We start from the raw sequence: 19,565 nt of genomic DNA, 5'->3' as shown, positions 1-19,565 counted from the left end.
GGTAGAAAATATCAATTATGGCATAGATTGCTACAGCTACTTGTATGAAAGGCTAAGCAGTTACAACGAAGAGGTCAGGAAAAATACATTTCTGTTATAATTAAAAAAACAATAATTGTTTATTAAAAAGAGGACTATTAATTACTACCTTTTTTTTCTCTTTACATTCAAAATACTGGTCGTTTGTCCATCCCTTGAGAGCACATAGGAATATGTACACCCTTACCCAACACAACAGAATCAGCACTTAACACTTGTGTTTCAAAGTCACTGTTAAACTATAGGATGAAGTCTGCAAGGCAGAGTCCCTGAAAAGAGGTTGGGGGACAAGCTATGCTCTCCTGAGGCTGTCGTCAGTGTAGTGTTCCTTTCTCGGCTTGGGGACAGACGGGTGGATGACTGGGGTACTGTTCATCAGTGCAGCTCACTGGATCTGAATCCCTGCTGGCTGTGTGTCCTCAGGCAAAGTCCTCCAGGAGTTTCAAGACATTATCTGTGTATTCATTCCTCGGGAGGCCCATCCCACTCAGCTCCACAGGCTGCAGGTCAGGGTGGGGTGGGTTGTAGGAGCAGGGACAGTACAGCTCGTTCAGAGTCAACCAGAAGGCATCAGGATCCACTTCTATTAGGCGGAGGAAGACACTACACAGAATAGAGATAGCGCATAGATCAATTCAACTGAATAAAATGACAATAGAAGGCTTACTCTAAAACGTAAGGTCATAAATGATATGGGATAAATCACAATATACAGACATGATAAGGAGATGGTACCAGATAAAAACAGGATTTTAATTGTACTGCTAGATTTATTATTGCAATACAAATATACCTCAGACAGGCCTCTTGCAGTTTGGGTGGCTGTCTACAGCTGAGGTAGGGCAGGCAGGATTCCGTTACAGCATCCATATCTGAGTCCCCTGCAAATACAACTCAGATATACCACATATATACCAGAATGAAAACCAAGGAAAAGAAAAAAAATGGGAAAAGAAAAAAGAAAATGGAGATACTGTTGAGGAAAAAATAAAATACTGAAATGACTTGGGAATTTCACAGCAGCCTGCCGCCATCTCCGGATTTCACACATCCACTCCCCACTCTCAGTACCTTTCATAACCATGGCAACTCCATCACTTTGTAGTAGTCCCCTCCCCATTCCCCCGATCCCAGACACGTATTCCCTAAGCTCCTAACTGGGCTGCCATTCAAACCTCATTTCAAAATAAGCTTTCTCGCTTCTTGCTAAAGCTTTTCTTATTTGGCAATTCAACCCAGACGGGTGAAAAACCAGCCTGCTCGTTGTGTCAGAAAACATTGGTGCATATTTGAAAAGATAAATGGGATTATTTCAGAATTCATTTGATCCAGTATACCTATCCTCCTCTTTTCTGTGGAATCAAGAGGTGAACACTGAAAATAAATACTGAGAGAGAGGCCAGCCCAGGTGTTTCTCTATTGGGGTAAATAAACTTAAAGCGTATCACATTGGGAGAATTTCTCTATGGCCAAGAATTGCCTTTCTGGAGATGCCCCAGTGGTGAGGTGGAGCTGATGTTTACCAGTGTGTTCTACTATTTCTGCTGCAGCAGCCTCTGTCTCTCTGTGTCTCAACTTAAACCGACTCAGCTGTATTCATCTGGGGTTGATGTGAAGGGAGGTAGCGTCTTCACAGACCAAGGACAGAAAGACCATGAATCGGCTCAGCTAGGTGAGGTGTATCCAAACGGTGGGTGTCATGCTGGCCCTGCCTTGTGTGTCTCGATATCCCTTGACTAAGGCAGCAGCAATGTCTGTCTCCCTTGGGAGCTTGGTTGGGGAAATGTACATGAACATACACCATTCAATGCAGTCTATAGGATACACCCATGTAATTCCAAAACAGCGCAATAGTGGCACCTAGTGGCCAAAAACGTTACCGTTTTAACATTCCCTAAAAAATTATGAAAATAAAGCTGAGTGCCTACCTAGGTCCAGATGAAGGCAGAGAGCCCCCAGGCCCTGCAGCACAGCCAGCTGTAACTTGTAGGCCAGGGTGTGGCTGTAGACTGGGCCAGCCCTGGCACTCACTGGCGCCTGTTTGGACAGCCAGGCAGTCAGCTTGGGGATCACCTCTTTAGACACCCTCTTCCTCATGAAATCTCTGCAGGTTTCCCCCAACGTGCACAGAACCTAGAGAAATACATCATTATAAATACCAACGGTTCTAGGTGGATCATATGTATACAGTCAGGTCTGTAAATATTTGGACATTGACCAAGTTATTATTATCTACCACAGCATATTGGAGTTGAAATTAAATAATGAATACGAGCTGAAAGGGCAGACTTTCAGCTTTAATTTGAGTATTCCAAATCGGATGAACGGTGTAGGAATTACAGCACTTTCTATATGTGGTCGCCCTCTTTTTAAGTGACCCAAAGTAACTGGACAATTGGCTTCTCAGCTGTTCCATGAGCAGGTCTTGTGTTATTCCCTCATTAGTTCATTTACACTCGCGGCTCCTGAGTGGCGCAGCGGTCTAAGGCGCTGCATCTCAGTGCTAAAGGTGTCACTACAGACACCCTGGTTCGACTCCAGGCTTATTCACAACCGTCCGTGATTGGGAGTCCGGGTTTGGCCGGTGTAGGCCGTCACTGTAAATAAGAATTTGTTCTGAACTGACTTGTCTGGTTTAAATGAAAAAAGGAAGCAGATACAAGGTCTAGAATTGATTTCAAGAGTGGCATTTGGAATCTGTTGCTGTTAACCCTCAATATGAAGTCCAAAGAGCTGTCACTGCCAGTGAAGCAAGCCATCATTAGGCTGACAAAACAAATCCATCAGAGAGATAGCAAAAACATTAGGTGTGGCCAAATCAACTATTTGGGACATTCTTAAAAAGAAAGAACGCACTGGTGAGCTCAGGAACACCAAAAGTCCCAGAAGACCATGGAAAACAACTGTGGTGACAGAATAATTATTTCCCTGGTGAAGAAAAACCCCTTCACAACAGTTGGCCAGATCAAGGACACCCTCCAGGAGGCAGGCCTATCTGTGTCAAAGTCAACAACCAAGAGAACACTTCACTCGAGTAAATACAGAGGGTTTACCACAAGATGTAAACCATTGGTAAGCCTCAAAAACAGGAAGACCAGATTAGTTTGTCAACAAACATCTAAAAAAGCCTGTACAGTTCAGGAACAACGTCCTATGGACAGATGAGACAAAGATCGACTTGTACCAGAATGATGGAAAGAGAAGAGAATGGAAAAAGGGAAGGAACTGCTCATGATCCGAAGCATACCACCTTATCTGGGGTGGCAGGGTAGCCTAGTGGTTAGAGCGTTGGACTAGTAACCGGAAGGTTGCAAGTTCAAACCCCTGAGCTGACAAGGTACAAATCTGTCGTTCTGCCCCTGAACAGGCAGTTCATTGAAAATAAGAATTTGTTCTTAACTGACTTGCCTAGTTAAAGGTTTAAAAAAAAAAAAAAAAAAATTCTGTGAAGCATGGTGATAAAGGCAGCAGGATCAATTCTGAAGTCTATAAAAAAAACTCTGCTCAGATTCAGCCAAATGCTTCAAAACTCATTGGACGGTGCTTCGCAGTGCAGATGGACAATGACCCGAAAGCAACGCAATACTTTTTTAAGACGAAGAAGTGGAATGTTCTGCAATGGCCAAGTCAATCACCTGAAGCCAATTGAGCATGCATTTCACTTGCAGGAAGGCAAAACTGAAGGCAAAATGCCCCAAGAACAAGCAGGAACTGAAGACAGTAAAGGCCTGACAGAGCATCACCAGGGAAGAAACCCAGCATCTGGTGATGTTTATGGGTTCAAGACTTCAGGCAGTCATTGAGTGCAAAGGATTTGCAACCAAATATTAAAACTCACAATTTAATTTATGATTATGTTAGTTTGTCAAATTACTTTTGAGCCCCTAAAATTGGGGGGCTATGTATAAAAATGGCTGTAATTCCATAACGGTTCATACAATAATTTTGACAAAACCTTAAATTAAAGATGAAAGTCTACACTTAAAGCACATCTTGATTATTTCCTTTCAAATCCATTGTGGTGGCGTACAGAGCCAAAATTATGCAAATTGTGTCACTTTCCAAATACTTATGGACCTGACTGACAAATGAATTCCCATGTGTACTTTTTCCTAATTATGTAATCAACTATGTATTATGTAAACAGGAAATTATTATTATTTAACTGAGTGAAGGTGGGAGCAGTAGTAAAATAGACACCCTGAAGGCTCGGAGGACAGCTAATGGGTCATCAGCAGTAAGTCTGATCAGCAGGGCAGGCCAGCAGCGGTGGGCCATGGGCAGTAGCTCATTCTCCTTCTGACTTAGCACACACACACACAGTTCCAACACATCCAGGACCTGCAACAAACCAAATCAAAAACCTGGGTCAGGACTCACAGAATTGGAGATAGTGAGCACACCTGACAGCAACATGTGGCAGAGGCTTATATTTTATTGAACTCTCTGGTCTTTAGATTTCAAGCTAAGTATCTTTGAATTCAAAAGAATCTAGAGTACTACCTTGAGTCTGAGTCTCAGGCTGGGGTCTGAGAGCAGGTGAATGCAGCGCTCCATGACGTCTTTAGCTATGGTGATGTGGGCTGGAAGCTCAACTTTCACATCAGGACCATCCATATCCTCTTCACAGTCCATGCTTGGCGGGAGCTCTGAATTCAAATAAAAATAATAATACACGTTTGAATTCAGTGCTAGAAACCCAGGAACTCATAACACTGATGGGTTCTGATGTCTGTTGCACCGTTTTCAACTGACATTTTTGAAACATGGCTACCTGTCACAGCAGCACACCACACAAAATCGTCCCGATGCCTAAAAAGCAGCGCAATGACTCAGACTCAGCTATGAAGGAAAACGGCACGAGTCAAACTTATTCAGGTCTGACACGGCACAGTAGTCTTGAGAACCTTCACCAAGCACGGCGCTAATGTTGTGCATCATTAATGTGAGAACTTTGTTTTCAGGGGAATAGTGTGGCAGTCAGAGAGAGCCCAAACTAACCTGGGTGCTCTGTGCCCTCCTCCTCTGCCCCGATGCCCACTGCCAGCTCCTTCTGTTTGTGGTAGTCCAGGAGAAACTGGCGCACATTCAGCTGGTCCTGCTCACGCCACACCTTCTTGGTTCCCAAAGCGTCACTTGTTCCCGCAACACTAGAGGGGAACCACCTCGCTGTAGTGGAAAAGCAACATGATTAAGATTGTGTTACTTAGGTTGTGTTAGCTAAAGGTTGTCATTTTGTGTCCTGCGTTTCAATTTCCTCTGAGTTCTCCAATTCAAAAGCATGCCATGACATGGTGATAACAATGTTATAAACTAGGGAAAACATTTAAGTGGATGTGGAAACTTTACCTAGAGCCTTCATAAGTGAGTGCAGCACAGTGCAGAACAGAGGGGACGTCTCGTCGTAGCTCATGTCCAGAGCCAGCAGCACGTCCTGGACTATGTCCCCCACCAGAGGCAGCAGGCTGGGGTCGGAGTGACTGAACATGACGGTGAGGACCCTGGGGGCGTGGGGGTGGACACCCAGCCTCTGGAGGTTCAAAGATACATCGTTCAGCAGGTAATCTGAGTTCTCATTGATCAGCTCCTTCAGGGAGGCATATCCACAGGCCCGGCTGATGTCCCACATGGCATCCAGCGCTGCCTGGCTGATCAACAGGGTTTCATCCCCGGCCTTCTCCAGAACCGGGTACAGTGATGTCATCAGAATGAGACGGAAGTCCATCCCCAAGGCCTGGGCAAAGCAGCCTATCCCCTCCAATTGAATGCAGATCTGCCAGATGTTGCTGTTCAGCTCGTGGATGGTGGAGCTCTTGTGGACTGCTTGGACCAACTGGAGGGGATTCCCTTTCCCTTCAACCGCATTAGATATGGAGAAGAGACTAAACAGAGTTTGCTGCTCCTGGTTCCCTCTGTCTGACTCCTCACCAATAAGGGTTGGCAGGTGCCAGTGGCTCAGGCAGATGTACTCCTCTATAATGGATTCTACTACTGCTTTCAGGTCCTCCTGACTGGGCACTCCCTGCCTCTCCTGGCCTCCAGCCACACCGATGCCTGCTGCTCCTGTGATCACCTCATTCAGCACCATTGCAGCTTGCTTCCTGTAGACCGATGACTCCTTGTACAGATCCATTAAGTGATCTACTAGGAGATAGACGTTCCCATAGTAACCTAACACCCTGCAGATCTCCTTGAGCAGGGAGAAGATTCTTTCGTCTGTGAAGTAGAGGAAGTGCTTCCTCTGAGCATGTGCCCCAGGCCCCGTCTCCACAGTTACGGCAGAGCTCCTCTCCTCCACGATGCGTACGTCCATCACGTCTAACTCCAACACCTGCATCAGGGCCTTGGACACCCGCTGGAGGTGGGCCGCCGAGTTGAGTACCACTATCACCTTGGGGCCCAGGATTTTGAGGTAGCCCAGGAACACGTTGAGGACAAACACCTTACGCTGGTCATCAGACGTTCTCATGAGGCGCGGCAGCGAGGTGGCCAGGGAGTGGAGGTTCTCTGACAGAACGTCAGTAAAGGCCTGGTTGTTACTATCTGAGCTCTGATGCCTCTCTGCAACCTCCCTCAGGGCAGCCTCACACCTCTCCCTCACAGTGGGCTCCTCATCGTTCACAGCCCCCACCAGAGCCTCCAGGAGGGGGCCCACACACTCACCCAGGGAGGAGTTACAGTTGGCCAGGAGGTGGTCTGAGAAGTTCACCATCTCAAGCCTCACTCTCCAGTGCTGATGAGCTGAGGTGCAGGAGATGATCTTTTTTAACAGTAAGGCCAGCCTCCCAGAGGTGTTTCGCACCCAGTCTTGAGTTCTCTGCACTACCAGCTCCCATGCTCTCCCTAGTTCCCACAGCTGTCTCTCCCCAGTCCCTGTGTTCTGAAGCTGGTCATCAGCCATCACCAATCCCACTGTCTTAAACCACACCTTAATGGCCCTAACTGTGACAGCATGTCCATGTCTCATATCGCCAGTGATCACACGGCTCACAGCGATGGTGATCCCAGGTAAGAAAGAAGCCATGGTGCTGCCTAGGATACGCCTCTCCTTCTGACCCACCAACACATGGTCCATAGAACAGTCACACTGGAGGGTCAGGGCCTGCAGGCATTTCAGAGCAGCAGCCTGCACGGTGCGGGACTTCTCCTGCTCTCCCAGTGCCAGCAGCAGGGAGATAGCAGCCCCAAGGCCAGGCAGCATGATGGGCTCAAACAGCTTGAAGACCACGTCACCATAGGCTGCATGGAGCAGAGCATCCAGGCACCTCAGTACTGCAGCTCTCAGCTCCTCGGAGGTAGGTGCTGGCTTCCCTGGGTCCGTGGGGGAGCAAAGGCAGAGGCAGAGCTCGGAGAGAAGGTCCCTCAGCGTCTCCCAGCTCCGTACACAGGTGTTCTCCAGGACATATCCCATGGCCTCAGCCACAGCCTGGATCAAGCCATCCCGCTTGGGGCCAGGGATTTTGAGGATGAAGCGGAGAGGAAAAAGGACATAGTCCTGCAGCTGCTGCAGAGTTCCATGATTTACATGCCTCAGCTGTGTGCTCAGGGTTTCCACATTGCCCACCGTGGGCTCACGAGTCAGGAGCACACAGGCTGGACGGAGGTAAGCAAAAGCAAGCTTTGGGTCATCAATCTGATGGTCCATTCTTTGAAGACAGAGGTCACTCACTGAAAGAGAGAATGATGAAATTGGTCATTTGATCATAAACTGTTTTGGGATGCAGTAGTGGGATGCAGTTTAGCAGTAGGCATGCTCAATGCATTAAAATTATTTTGACTATCAGAATAATAGCTTATCTTTCAGTTACCTAAATGTTCATCTTATAGGCCTAACTTTGGTCCTTTGCTCGTCAACCCAAAACAGAACTTTGCCTGGCCATCCTTGCTAAAGGTAACGTTAACGTTAGATAGACAGAAAGCTAGCTATCTAATGGAATGCTTAAATGCCAAAGCAAGAGTAACCTAACAAAGTAAGCTTCAAATTAGCTTACCTTTGTTAGTAAATATTTTGTAACGGACATCTGAGACGAACTCCTTTCGAGATACAGCACTGAAACTGAATGAAGACTGTCCTAGCTGACTGTCACACTAGCGTCACTTTTCCCTGTAGCTACGTCATTATCCTGCGTCGCATAGCTGTGTTTACCATGCTTGTTTGCTAGCTTGCTTGTTTTGGTGCAGTTAATACTTGTAAATTAATTATATTTAAACATATGTTGGGGTCAAAGTTGATTTCGCTGCACTTCAATTTTTTGACCTGCAAAACTGGCTAAAGGAAACGGTACGATTGTATCTTTGTCGTTTTCCCACCCTAAGCAAAGCATGATGATACTTGACCGACAGCGGTTGATTTAGCGAGCTAATTTGCATGTACATGTATGTCGTTTAATATAGAGCTATACGTGACAATAATTTGCTAATATTTCAAGTAATGATCTAATTTCACCAGTTACTCTGCAACGTTTTTCGAACAGATTTTGTACCTGTCGGGTGAAAGGTCAAGCGGCCATCTTTGAAGAGATCCAGAGACTTTTAGAAAGACAGCTGGCTAACGGAGTGACGGTATAGCGACATATATGTGTATTGAAACGCACATTTACTAGACTGTGAATGGATGTATTGGTAATGAACTTGCAACTAGTATCCCAGAATAGCTAGAGAGAAAACAAAGCCAGTGAATATGTTAGCTAACTCGCTAGGCTAACGCTATCTAGCTAGGACTTTCTAGATGGCTATTTGTAAATAGATACTATAACGTTATCGTTAGATAGCGAGGTAAACACGTTTACTAGATTGCGAACTCATCAATGTAAAGGCGATTGCATAATTGAACACGTTTTTGTAGGTAGTTAAATTAAGAAAGACTCGAGAAGCATGGACAAACAGACGTTTGGGTAGTTAACGTTAGGGGGTTTCATGCATAACATTAGCAGGTTGCATGGCTAACTGTCTGGAACTTTTGTTTTTGATGACATTGCTAGTTTCCTTAGTTAACGTCCAAGAAACAGTTGTGAGGTGAGGCATATCAAAGAAAGACCTATCTGGGCACATCATGTCATCATTTTCTGAGTCTGCGTTGGAGAAGAAGCTTTCGGAGCTCAGCAACTCTCAGCAGAGCGTTCAGACGCTGTCTCTGTGGATCATTCATCATCGCAAACACTCGTCGCTCATCGTCAAAGTATGGCACAGAGAACTGAAGAAAGGTGAGAGAACTTATGAACGTTGCCACCTCGACAATATTGTCTACCACAGCTAGTTGTAAACTGAAACGTTAATGTCACTTGAAGTATGCCAAACACTGTTATTTACCTTGTCTACTTTCTGTATTTGTCTTGTCTACTTTCTGTATTTGTCTTGTCTACTTCCTGTATTTGTCTTTTCTACTTTCTGTATTTGTCTTTCAGCAAAAAGCAGCAGGAAGTTGACGTTCCTTTATCTTGCCAATGATGTGATTCAAAACAGCAAGAAGAAAGGTCCAGAGTTCGCCAAAGACTTTGAGACAGTCCTTGTTGATGCTTGCTCTCATGTTGCAAGGTATGTGGTCTGGGATGATACAGTTTCAGAGCTAAACTTTTCTCTCGCACTGAAATGTTCCTTTAAGAGACTTGTGCTGCAGGCCTATGTTTTAGTATACCGTGTTTGCATTGGAGGGTTGGCCTAGCTACATCAGTAAGACATTAACCTGCTTCTAAACATTGGTATGTGGAGTACACTGCTACTGCAGTATAACAAGACAAGAACCAAGAGTATAAAATAAGTTATTGAGTTGCTTGGCTAGGAAGAGTTGAATTTCATGATAAATCTCTCTTTTTCTCTCTCTCCCTCAGAGAGGCTGATGATGGCTGTAGAAGGCCCATGGACAGGCTGCTCACTATCTGGCAGGAGCGCAGCCTCTACAAGGTAGAGTTCATCCAGCAGCTGAAGCTCGCCATCGAAGACTCTAACAGCCCCCAACACCAACCCACAGGTACGGTCAGTTAGGTTATCACTGATGTAGCAGTACAGCTTTACTAGATGACTGACTGGTGACAGCATGTTTCGTGTGTGTGTGTGTGTTTGGATGTCAGAATTCCCATGCAACATCATCTTCCAATTGGTTGTTTTTGTATAAATCTGTGGTATTTTTTTATACAGAAGAGAAGAAGGCCCCTAAACGGACCTATCAGAAAATCCAGGAGCTGGAAGAAGAGGAAGAAGATGACGACTACAGGGGCCACATGTCCCCACAGGATTCAGACATCTCAGGGCCACAGCTGGTAGACAGAACTAACACAACTCCATATGTCTTTAGCCCATCCACCAGTACTTTGCTTATTACACTGCAATGTGACAGCTTTTCACACTAGTTGTAATTATCTCCCAACTCTCCACTAGGTGTCAGTGATCCATAGATGTCCAATGGACTCATGATTTGGAAAATTGTCGTTTTTGTACTTTGTTTGTTAATTGTGTTTTAGAAACATTCTCCAGATTGAAAATTGGAGATTGATACCTAGAGCTTTGGTATTCACACACCCTTCACTTCTTCCCCCATCCTCCCCTCAGACGGAGGAGCTGGTCAAAGCCCTGCAGGACCTAGAGAATGCGGCCTCGGGTGATGCTGCTGTGCGCCAGAAGATTGCCTCTCTGCCACAGGAGGTGCAGGATGTGTCCCTGCTAGAGAAGATTACTGGTAAGTCCCGAGGGAGTCTTCGTGGTATCTGGAGCACAGGTGAACTTTTGTCCCCGCCCATCTCCAAACTCAATGTGTATTGTAGGTGAAGGGATTATTTTTTCAAACTTAAATTTGGTGAATTAAATCGTTTTCGAAATTGTGCTTAAGGAAACATTCCACCCTGTTTGACTTGACTCACCCTGACCCTATAGATAAGGAGGCAGCTGATAAACTGTCCAAGACGGTGGATGAGGCCTGTCTACTGCTGGCTGAGTATAACGGACGTCTGGCTGCTGAGCTGGAGGACAGGAGGCAGCTGGCGCGCATGCTGACAGAGTACATCGGTAGCCAGAAGGAAGCCCTCACCGAGAGGGAGAAGAAACTGGAGGCATGTCTAAACCATCTAAATCACTGTTTTACTTGTCTCTTGTTACAAACAAGTAATTAGAATGTGGAAATATTTATGTTCCCATTATAAAATTACAGCAGCTATGGCTTGTTTAGAAGAAGTAATCAGTGAACCCATCTGAACTGTGTACCGTTTGACATCAGTAGCGTTCTTTGTATTGCAGGAGTACAAACAGAAGCTGGCACGGGTCACACAGGTGCGCAAGGACCTCAAGTCCCACATCCAGAGCCTGCCTGACCTCTCTCTGCTGCCCAATGTGACGGGAGGTCTGGCTCCTCTACCCTCTGCTGGAGACCTGTTCTCCACCGACTGAGCTCCCTGCCACACCCTGCCTCTTGCCAGGGCACACACTGTTGAACCTGCTCTCTTGCTACTGAACCCTAGGGAGAGGCTCAGAGGGACAGTGGGAGCTTGGGGACATCCCTGGTGGGGGAGACAATGGCTGTTGACGATTCTGTTCCACCAGCTTGGACAAATTTCTCCTGTTTGTTTTTATTGTGAATGCCAGCTAACTGATTCTGCGTTGGAAAGAAGAGAAGTGTTGGTCATCAGCCAATCCCCATTTTTCTGCATTGTTTATGTGCTCGTATGGTGGGATGGTGGCTCACACACCCACTAGATCTTTATGAAGAGATGCATCTCATTTATTTTAATGGCTTTAAAGTTGGTTGATTTTTGTAATGTTGGGGAGGGGGGGATGTTTTTCTATGTAGGTTATATTTTGTTTGTGATATTATTTTCATCTTCCATTATTCCAGCTCAACACTTTTCAGGTCTGTCGTCATGCATACCAATCATCAGTCGATACCGTTACAACCATGTGGTAGTTTTTCTCAATCCAATGTGAAATATTTTAGCCCTCAGACATGTGGTTGATAGAAGTTATGAGAGCGAACTTGGGGCAGTTGGAGACACTGACTTACAGTCACTTAGAAACACGTGTCCATAAAATGGTCTTTGATGATTGCATCACTTGGTACAAATGTCAAACTAACTAGCAGACTGATGCTTTTCAGGGCTGTGCCTTGCCACCAATTATTCAGCATTATTCAGACTTGACAGAGTAGCAGAATCTGAACTGGCTCACGGTTCCTTCTGTCACCGCTGCAGTCCTTCCTTCCTCAGGAGTCAATCGTTAACTCAGTTTTACGATGGTTGACAATCTGATTTCTGCGATCTCTTAAGTTTGGATTATGGATCCTGGGAGATAAGTGCTTGTCAATGTTACAGAATGCAGTAGGAGTAATAGGAGGGCATCTGCCCCAAGAAATGATGTTTTGCAGATAATGTACTAAAGCTGTAGTTTTTCAGTAAAAAAAAACAAATCCATGGATACAAATAAAATTGAACAATTGGAAAAAAAGCTGTCCAGACTGGTTTATACTCTGACTAAAGCTGTCCAGACTGGTTTATACTCGGACTAAAGCTGTCCAGACTGGTTTATACTCTGACTGTGACATTGATACACTGAGTCTGTTTATATTTTTAGGTGGACATTCAGGTGCACATCGACTTCTACCGTTGTCTTCCTACAGGTGGCTTTACTTCTACACAACACTTGTCTCTGATTCAGTGCAAACATATTTGCTGCGCTATCTGATGTAGAACAATGGACTTTCACAGCATTTACAAATGTAAAAAGGCCATTCACTTTTCTGTGAAACAAATCGAATATTTGTATTTCTTGAATAATTAGAAATGCTCATCTAAGTGCTACAGCATGCAAACGTACAGATGTCATCAAATACTGCAAGGCAGTGCAATTGAAATGTGGCAAATCTCTTCTTTAAAAAAAAATAATAATAATGGCATTAGTGTCGTTGGCTGTTAAATGATTCATTCCTTTATCTCAATGTTCAAGTATCCCTTGATGTTGCTCAGCTTGTCACTGTCAAAATCTACCGTTAGGGTCCTGGACCCGGTGCTAGTAGGTGTGAATTCCACTGTGTACTTGACCTCTTGTTTTGGACCCACAGTTCCAACACTGCAGGGAGAATAGAGAGAACAGGAAGGGCATGAGAGGGAAGGATACAGTGACGTAGGCAGAGAGCATAGTTTACTGGTGGGCTATATGAGAGGAGCTCTAGTATTTTCCAATGTGAGAAGGATATGTGGCCTTGAAGTGAGTTTACAATCATGCCTACTACAACTGTACTTCCATATTTGGAGATTCTTTGCTGACTAGTGGCTAAAAAAGCTATCAAGCTAATATTGAACAGATCCAGTGTGTCAGCACTGTTTGTATACTTCTGTATGAGGATTTTTCCATCTGTGAGGCCGGCTCCAATCACACTGAAGAAGCAGTTCTGCAGGGGTTCTGGTAGAGGGTTCTGTAGTGAGATTTGTGCAGACAGCTTCTGGTTCACTCTGGGTTCTCCCAGGAGCTGCAGGAGAACATGTTAGACATGCTGATTATACCCTCTCCGAATACCTACACTACCGTTCAAAAGTTTGGGGTCACTTAGAAATGTCTGTGTTTTTGAAAGAAAAGCTCATTTTTTGTCTATTAAAATAACATAAAATTGATCAGAAATACAGTGTAGACATTGTTAATGTTGTAAATGACTATTGTAGCTGGACTATTGTAACGGCTGATTTTTAATAGAATATCTAGATGCTGGCCTTCTAGGCAGAATTCCTCTGTCCAGTGTCCGTGTTTTTTTGCCCATCTTAATCTTTTCTTTTTATTGGCCAGTCTGAGATATGGCTTTTTCTTTGCAACTCAGCCTAGAAGGCCAGCATCCCGGAGTCGCCTCTTCACTGTTGACGTTGAGATTGGTGTTTTGAGGGTACTATTTAATGAAACTGCCAGGTGAGGACTTGTGAGGCGTCTGCTTCTCAAACTAGACACTCTAATGTAATTGTCCTCTTGCTCAGTTCTGCACCGGGGCCTCCCACTCCAGTGTGTGCTGTTCTGTGAAGGGAGTAGTACACAGTGTTGTACGAGATCTTCAGTTTCTTGGCAATTTCTCACATGGAATAGCCTTCATTTCTCAGAACAAGAATAGACTGCTGAGTTTCCGAAGAAAGTTCTTTGATCCTGAGCATTTTGAGCCTGTAATCGAACCCACAAATGCTGATGCTTCAGATGCTCAACTACTCTAATGGCCAGTTTTATTGCTTCTTTAATCAGAACAACAGTTTTCAGCTGTGCTAACATAATTGCGAAAGGGTTTTCTAATGATCAATTAGCCTTTTAAAATGATTAACATAGATTAGCTAACACAACGTGCCATTGGAACACAGGAGTGATGGTTGCTGATAATGGGCCTCTACGCCTATGTAGATATTCCATAAAAAATCTGCCGTTTCCAGCTACAATTGTCATTTACAACATTAACAATGTCTACACTGTATTTCTGATCAATTTGATGTTATTTTAATGGACCATTTTTTTTGCTTCTCTTTCAAAAAGAAGGACATTTCAAAGTGACCCCAAACTTTTGAACGGTAGTGTAAATATTACACTAAAAGTTATCAACTTTATCTGAGGAAAGGAAACATTTTGAATGATTTGATTTAACATCCCAATTTCTACAAAGAATTGGTAAAGAAAATAACCAATACCTTAATGGCTATATCTGGGTTCTCCAGCACAATGGTCCTCTTTGCCTTGTGGAATTCCCTGGGACTTGATTCGATGACAATGAGAACCAATTGAATCAGCCTATCTGACGTTATGGTGTTACCATAGTCAACATACTCCAGTCTTAGGGGAAGGCGCTTCTCTACAGATCAGAAGACAGCAGGGTCAGGAAAACATATACATTCCATGTTTCTGGCTAATACTGTAGATGGCACGAAGTAAAACAAATGAAACCTGACCTTTTCCAGTGGGAACCTCCATGGTTAAGTCTTCAATAAATCCACAATTGGCACCTGGTTTGCCATCATAGGACACAATTCGGGCATAAAACATAACACGACACGTCTTGTCAGCCTCTGTGTTGTTTGTGACTGCAAACACATCAAAATCTGCCCCAATGTCCATGTCAGGGGACACCTTGATCTTCACCTTCAGGCCTGGTTCCTCTCCTTTCTGCTGGAGCTCATGGTGATGCTTGGCTCTCTCAAAGACCTCTCTCTCCTGCAAAGAACCTGAAAGCCACCAGAAGTTATAATGCAGCTCTAGCACAGATTTACAAAGACTAGTCTGATTTTATGTGTCCTGCAGACATGTGACCTACCTTCAGGGTGCTTGTATAGGTGTGTGATGTCGTGCCTCTCGTCACTGCCCACAGCCTTGGTGCTAATAAAGTGCCCCACATCTATGGACGATCCCCCCATCTTTACCATCCTACCATTGGTCAGCTTCACATACTCGACCACGTCAGCGTTGACCTCAGCAAACACAAACGGGGCGTCGTACTTCAGGTTTAGTTCCCCCTCTTTAATGGCTTTCAGAGGGACAGGGCCACAGCAGAACACTCCTGTCAGATAGAATAACCAAGGACATGGAGTGGGTTGTTGTACTGCAATTGTTGTGAGAGTGTACATACCAGACAAAGTAACACATCATAAAACGTTTCCCTTTCAACAATTGTCTCTGGATATCTCTGAAGATAGGCCTACATCAGACTACCATGCATCTTAACTGGTTGCACCTTGCATTAAATGAGTTGAGGTAGATAGTGACCTAGATACTCCCAGCTGAGTGGATTAATACCTAGTAACAGGCATATCACACAGATAGTATTGCATTCTAAGACACCTAAGAGGCCTGTGTCTAGAGTGTGAGTTAATTCATTACTTGCTTTGGCCATGATAATAGTGCCAGCTTAATCTATGAAGCATTTTCATGCTCACGGTGGAGTCTGACTTGAAATATAACTTATGTGCGTTAAAATTTGCTGGGTCACCTTCACTCTTTTCTTGTGGTGTGGGGTCACTTGCTTGCCAGCCATCATAGCCTGCATCAAGATCAGGACGAGCCATCCAATTATCCACCCACACGTGGAAGTTCCTGAAACAAAGTGTATAATACGGGTACATTGTAACATTGTTTCACGATCATATAGAGCATTTTTGTTTCAGCAGCGCTTAGAGTATTATTCTCACCATACGGAATCATCAGATATATCGTTCCCATCCTCATCATACAGGAACTCAATCAGTAGGTTGCTGTTCGTGTCATGAGCGGATCCAAAGTTAGTAACCACTCGACACGGGATACCCAGAGCACGAGAAACTTGTGGACAGAAGAAGTCACACATCAGCACCTTCCTATCACTTGGCACATAAAGAAAGGCACTGAAGGTATTACAAGTAGCTGCAGATTACAGTCCTGACAGTTTCCATTGAAGCTATGCACTATAAATAATCTTGTTAAAGGGCTTGCCTCATGACCAGACAAAATATGTATTCTAGTACTTGCAGCTTCAAGACAAATATATACATTCACTATTTTATGTACAGTACCAGTCAAACGTTTGGACACACCTACTCATTCAAGGGTTTTTATTTCTTTTTGCTATTTTCTACATTGTAGAATAATAGTGAAGGTATCAAAACTATGAAATAACACATGGAATAATGTAGTAACCAAAAAAGTGTTAAACAAATCAAAATATATTTTAGATTCTTCAAAGTAGCTACCCTTTACCTTGATGACAGCTTTGCACACTCTGAACAAAGTTATTTGGCTTTTACCTGTGCATGCTACTGCAGCAAACACCCAACACTGGCCATAGCGAACCCTCTGGCAGCAGTTATCAGCCCACTGATGTAGTATGGCAACACTCTCTGTCCAGTGAGAGGGTCTCACGCCATCATCATAGTCACCTGACCAGTTCCCCACTAGCACACCTTTGTCATCATTACTGTTGATCTGACACACAAGGATAAAATCATTACTTTCTTATATTGATGTATTGCAGTCAATAGTGCCTGATGTTTAGTCTGAGCACAGCCACATCCTGGTACTTCAGTGCTCACACTTACCATGGCACTGATCACCCTAGTCACATAAACTGGGTTTCTCCTTCCAGAACAGTCTGCATCGGCATCTGACGAGTATTTAGGATTCTCATCCAGGAGTTTCAGACAGATGTCCAGCATCCCAGGCTCAAACTACAGAGGGAGAACCGGAAGACAGGGATAAATATACGTTCATCCTGGCTTGTCATACTGTACATAGTTCAACTAATTCAAATTCCAATTATGCATGCTACATGTACATTATATAATGTATTATTCTGTGGAAGCACCACAACATACCTGGCCAAATGTCCATGGGGAGGCTTTGATTCGTTTTGTTGTGCCTTTGTAGATGAGACCAGCCTGGGATAACACATACTCCTGCCTATCTCTCTCTTCCTCCATGTATACTGCATCCTCTGTAGCCAAGACAAATAGACAAGCAGATTACAGACGAGATCTATTACAGAGCTCCCTGGTCTAATGACAGTGCAACGAAACACTCTGACTTACTGGCACACCAGGGATTGAACAGCAGTACAAACTCCCCCAGTTTGACCTTCTGGCCCTGGTCCAAGGTCAAGGAGTACAGTCCAATGGGGACATCAGGAGGGGAGGACACAGACAGAGAGACTACATTCCCAGGGGGACTATTAGTGGACACACTCCAGGCTGTCTTTAATGCAGAGTCAGTCAGACTGAAGGTAGACTTGGTGCCTGATTGCTCTTTAGGTAACGGCCCTGTTGAAAGACATCAATTAGAATTATGCCTTTAGGACAAGTCACCTGTAGACACTGAGGAAAAGAGAAACCGAAGAGATGATTCCCCTCGATGCCGTAGACATTCAGTAGGGTCTGAAATTATTGACACTTGCGTCATTCCACCTCAAAAAGCACAAGAAAAATAATTTTGACAGATAGTTGGAGAATCCTTGCTTGAAAATTCAGTATTTTGTCAGCAAAACTGTATGTATGTGAATTTACATTAATGTATATGAATTTACATTTACAGTGGGGTCCGAAATTATTGACACCCTTGATAAAGATGAGCAAAAATGATATAATAAATCATACAAATACTGAGCTGTATTGTATGCTAAAATAAATTGGGAAATTTCATGATTTTATACTAAGACTGCTGAGAGAATTGCTGAAAGAGATTTTGTTTAACCTTATATAGATTTTTCTCAAAAAGGTCGGTGTAAAAATGATTGACACCCTAGTTTTCAATCCCTTTCAATACCTCACCTTGCGGGGATAACGGCACTGAGCCTGTTTCTAAATTGTTTTAGGAGTTGGAGAACACATTGGGAAGGTTTGAGGACTTCAACTGAATCCTTTAGGACTTTATTACAGAATCTTTCCAGATCCTTGATATCCTTCGTCTGTACTTATGGACGGCCCTCTTCAATTCAAACCAAAGGTGTTCAATAGGTTTCAATAGGTTTCAATAGGTTTCAATAGGTTTCAAGTCCGGAGACTGAGATGGCCATTGCTAATTTTAATATGAATCCTATAAATTAAAATGGCCAACTTGAAATATTTGAAAGATTTATTACATAATTTTTGCTCATCTTTATCAAGGGTGTCAATAATTTCAGACCCCACTGTAAATGTAAATTCATATACATGAATATACATTCATATGCATACAGCTTTGCTGACAAAATACTGAATGTTCCAATCCTAATGAGTTCTTTGTATCGTGTTCACAGTACTGTACCTATCTCTACTATGAGCCTGAAGGTGCTGACGCCTGCTTCGAACTGACTCCCAGATCTGAGGTGCAAAGTGATGGTGAAGGGCAGGCCCCTTCTAACTATCAGCCGGTCAAGCCCATTCTGGTCAGTGTGGTGAGTAGTATTGTTGATCCTACTCTCCAAATCACATCGCTCTATATCCAAGGCTGTGAAATAAGCCAATTAAAAACACATTTCAATCTCATCAAGACCATTTTCCTAAGTAATAATGTATAGTATAACAGGTAAAAATGTGGATTACTAACAAGCAGTGACTTGTATTCCTTTCAAACTCTTATATTACTTATTCATCTATGTTAATCAGCAACAGGTTACCAAATGTCAAGCTTATTTTCTGCTGATGGTATTTCTTAGCCAAAATATGTAATTTCAATTGTTTAATAACCTGTCCACCAACCTTTCACCTTTCAAACTTGGAGAGCTTCCATGAGCAAAACACAGACAAAGACTATGAAGAACCACAGTACATTTTGATTTATCTATACAAGATAGATACACACTAAAGAAACGTTGTTATTTTACCTTGATCCATTACTTTAGATAATGCCGGGTGTTCCTGGTTGGGCCGTTAGAACGCATGCCTTATGATGTCCTGGCTGTAATGTCAGCCCAGGGATATTTGTAGCATGTGTAATATGACCAGAGTTGTCTGTCAGGCCACATCCCCCTTGAAGCTGTTTTAGTCACGTCGTTCCTTCCCCAAAATTATTAAATGTGGCTTGCATTACATAAAGATGGAATTGTGAAAGGTAGGTTTGTAAATTCAGCATATGGTATAGCTTGCTAT

At 43.8% G+C, this 19,565-nt stretch overlaps 3 protein-coding genes across 7 annotated transcripts; 1 reads left to right on the top strand and 2 right to left on the bottom strand.

Annotated features, from left to right (window-relative positions):
• Positions 1 to 92: 92 nt before the first annotated feature.
• tti1 (TELO2 interacting protein 1) lies at positions 93 to 8,157 on the bottom strand. Of its 2 annotated transcripts, none has more exons than XM_021566293.2 (8): positions 8,031 to 8,157; positions 5,389 to 7,703; positions 5,041 to 5,208; positions 4,543 to 4,688; positions 4,240 to 4,380; positions 1,968 to 2,172; positions 833 to 920; positions 93 to 642 (listed from the first exon to the last, which is right to left on the bottom strand). In XM_021566293.2, the coding sequence occupies exons 2-8, from the start codon at positions 7,682 to 7,684 to the stop codon at positions 459 to 461; spliced, it is 3,228 nt and encodes a 1,075-aa protein (XP_021421968.2). In that variant the 5' UTR covers positions 7,685 to 7,703; positions 8,031 to 8,157; the 3' UTR covers positions 93 to 458. The 2 variants fall into 2 exon arrangements, with proteins under 2 accessions (XP_021421968.2, XP_036803052.1); XM_036947157.1 differs by having other exon boundaries at positions 5,389 to 7,707; positions 8,031 to 8,136.
• Positions 8,157 to 12,463, top strand: LOC110492200 (regulation of nuclear pre-mRNA domain-containing protein 1B). 4 transcript variants are annotated; one of them, XM_021566295.2, is made up of 9 exons: positions 8,157 to 8,320; positions 8,514 to 8,601; positions 9,021 to 9,242; positions 9,444 to 9,573; positions 9,867 to 10,006; positions 10,174 to 10,295; positions 10,585 to 10,711; positions 10,906 to 11,081; positions 11,266 to 12,463. In XM_021566295.2, exons 3-9 carry the CDS (start codon positions 9,092 to 9,094, stop codon positions 11,413 to 11,415), a joined length of 996 nt encoding a protein of 331 aa, XP_021421970.2. In that variant the 5' UTR covers positions 8,157 to 8,320; positions 8,514 to 8,601; positions 9,021 to 9,091; the 3' UTR covers positions 11,416 to 12,463. The 4 variants fall into 4 exon arrangements, with proteins under 4 accessions (XP_021421970.2, XP_021421971.2, XP_036803054.1 ...); XM_036947158.1 differs by having other exon boundaries at positions 8,177 to 8,320; positions 8,514 to 8,619; positions 9,042 to 9,242; XM_021566296.2 differs by lacking the exon at positions 8,514 to 8,601 and having other exon boundaries at positions 8,175 to 8,328; positions 9,042 to 9,242.
• tgm2a (transglutaminase 2, C polypeptide A) lies at positions 11,799 to 19,456 on the bottom strand. The gene is made up of 13 exons (XM_021566294.2): positions 19,301 to 19,456; positions 18,742 to 18,924; positions 17,532 to 17,759; positions 17,319 to 17,437; positions 17,043 to 17,171; positions 16,752 to 16,929; positions 16,161 to 16,290; positions 15,962 to 16,065; positions 15,290 to 15,532; positions 14,928 to 15,200; positions 14,670 to 14,830; positions 13,350 to 13,486; positions 11,799 to 13,086 (listed from the first exon to the last, which is right to left on the bottom strand). Exons 1-13 carry the CDS (start codon positions 19,308 to 19,310, stop codon positions 12,939 to 12,941), a joined length of 2,043 nt encoding a protein of 680 aa, XP_021421969.2. The 5' UTR covers positions 19,311 to 19,456; the 3' UTR covers positions 11,799 to 12,938.
• Positions 19,457 to 19,565: the final 109 nt, after the last annotated feature.

This window comes from Oncorhynchus mykiss, chromosome 16 (assembly GCF_013265735.2).
Source record: "Oncorhynchus mykiss isolate Arlee chromosome 16, USDA_OmykA_1.1, whole genome shotgun sequence".
In the NCBI taxonomy this organism is placed as follows: Eukaryota; Metazoa; Chordata; class Actinopteri; order Salmoniformes; family Salmonidae; genus Oncorhynchus; species Oncorhynchus mykiss.
Note: the sequence above shows the minus strand (reverse complement) of the source record. Positions and strands in the feature narration are given on the sequence as shown.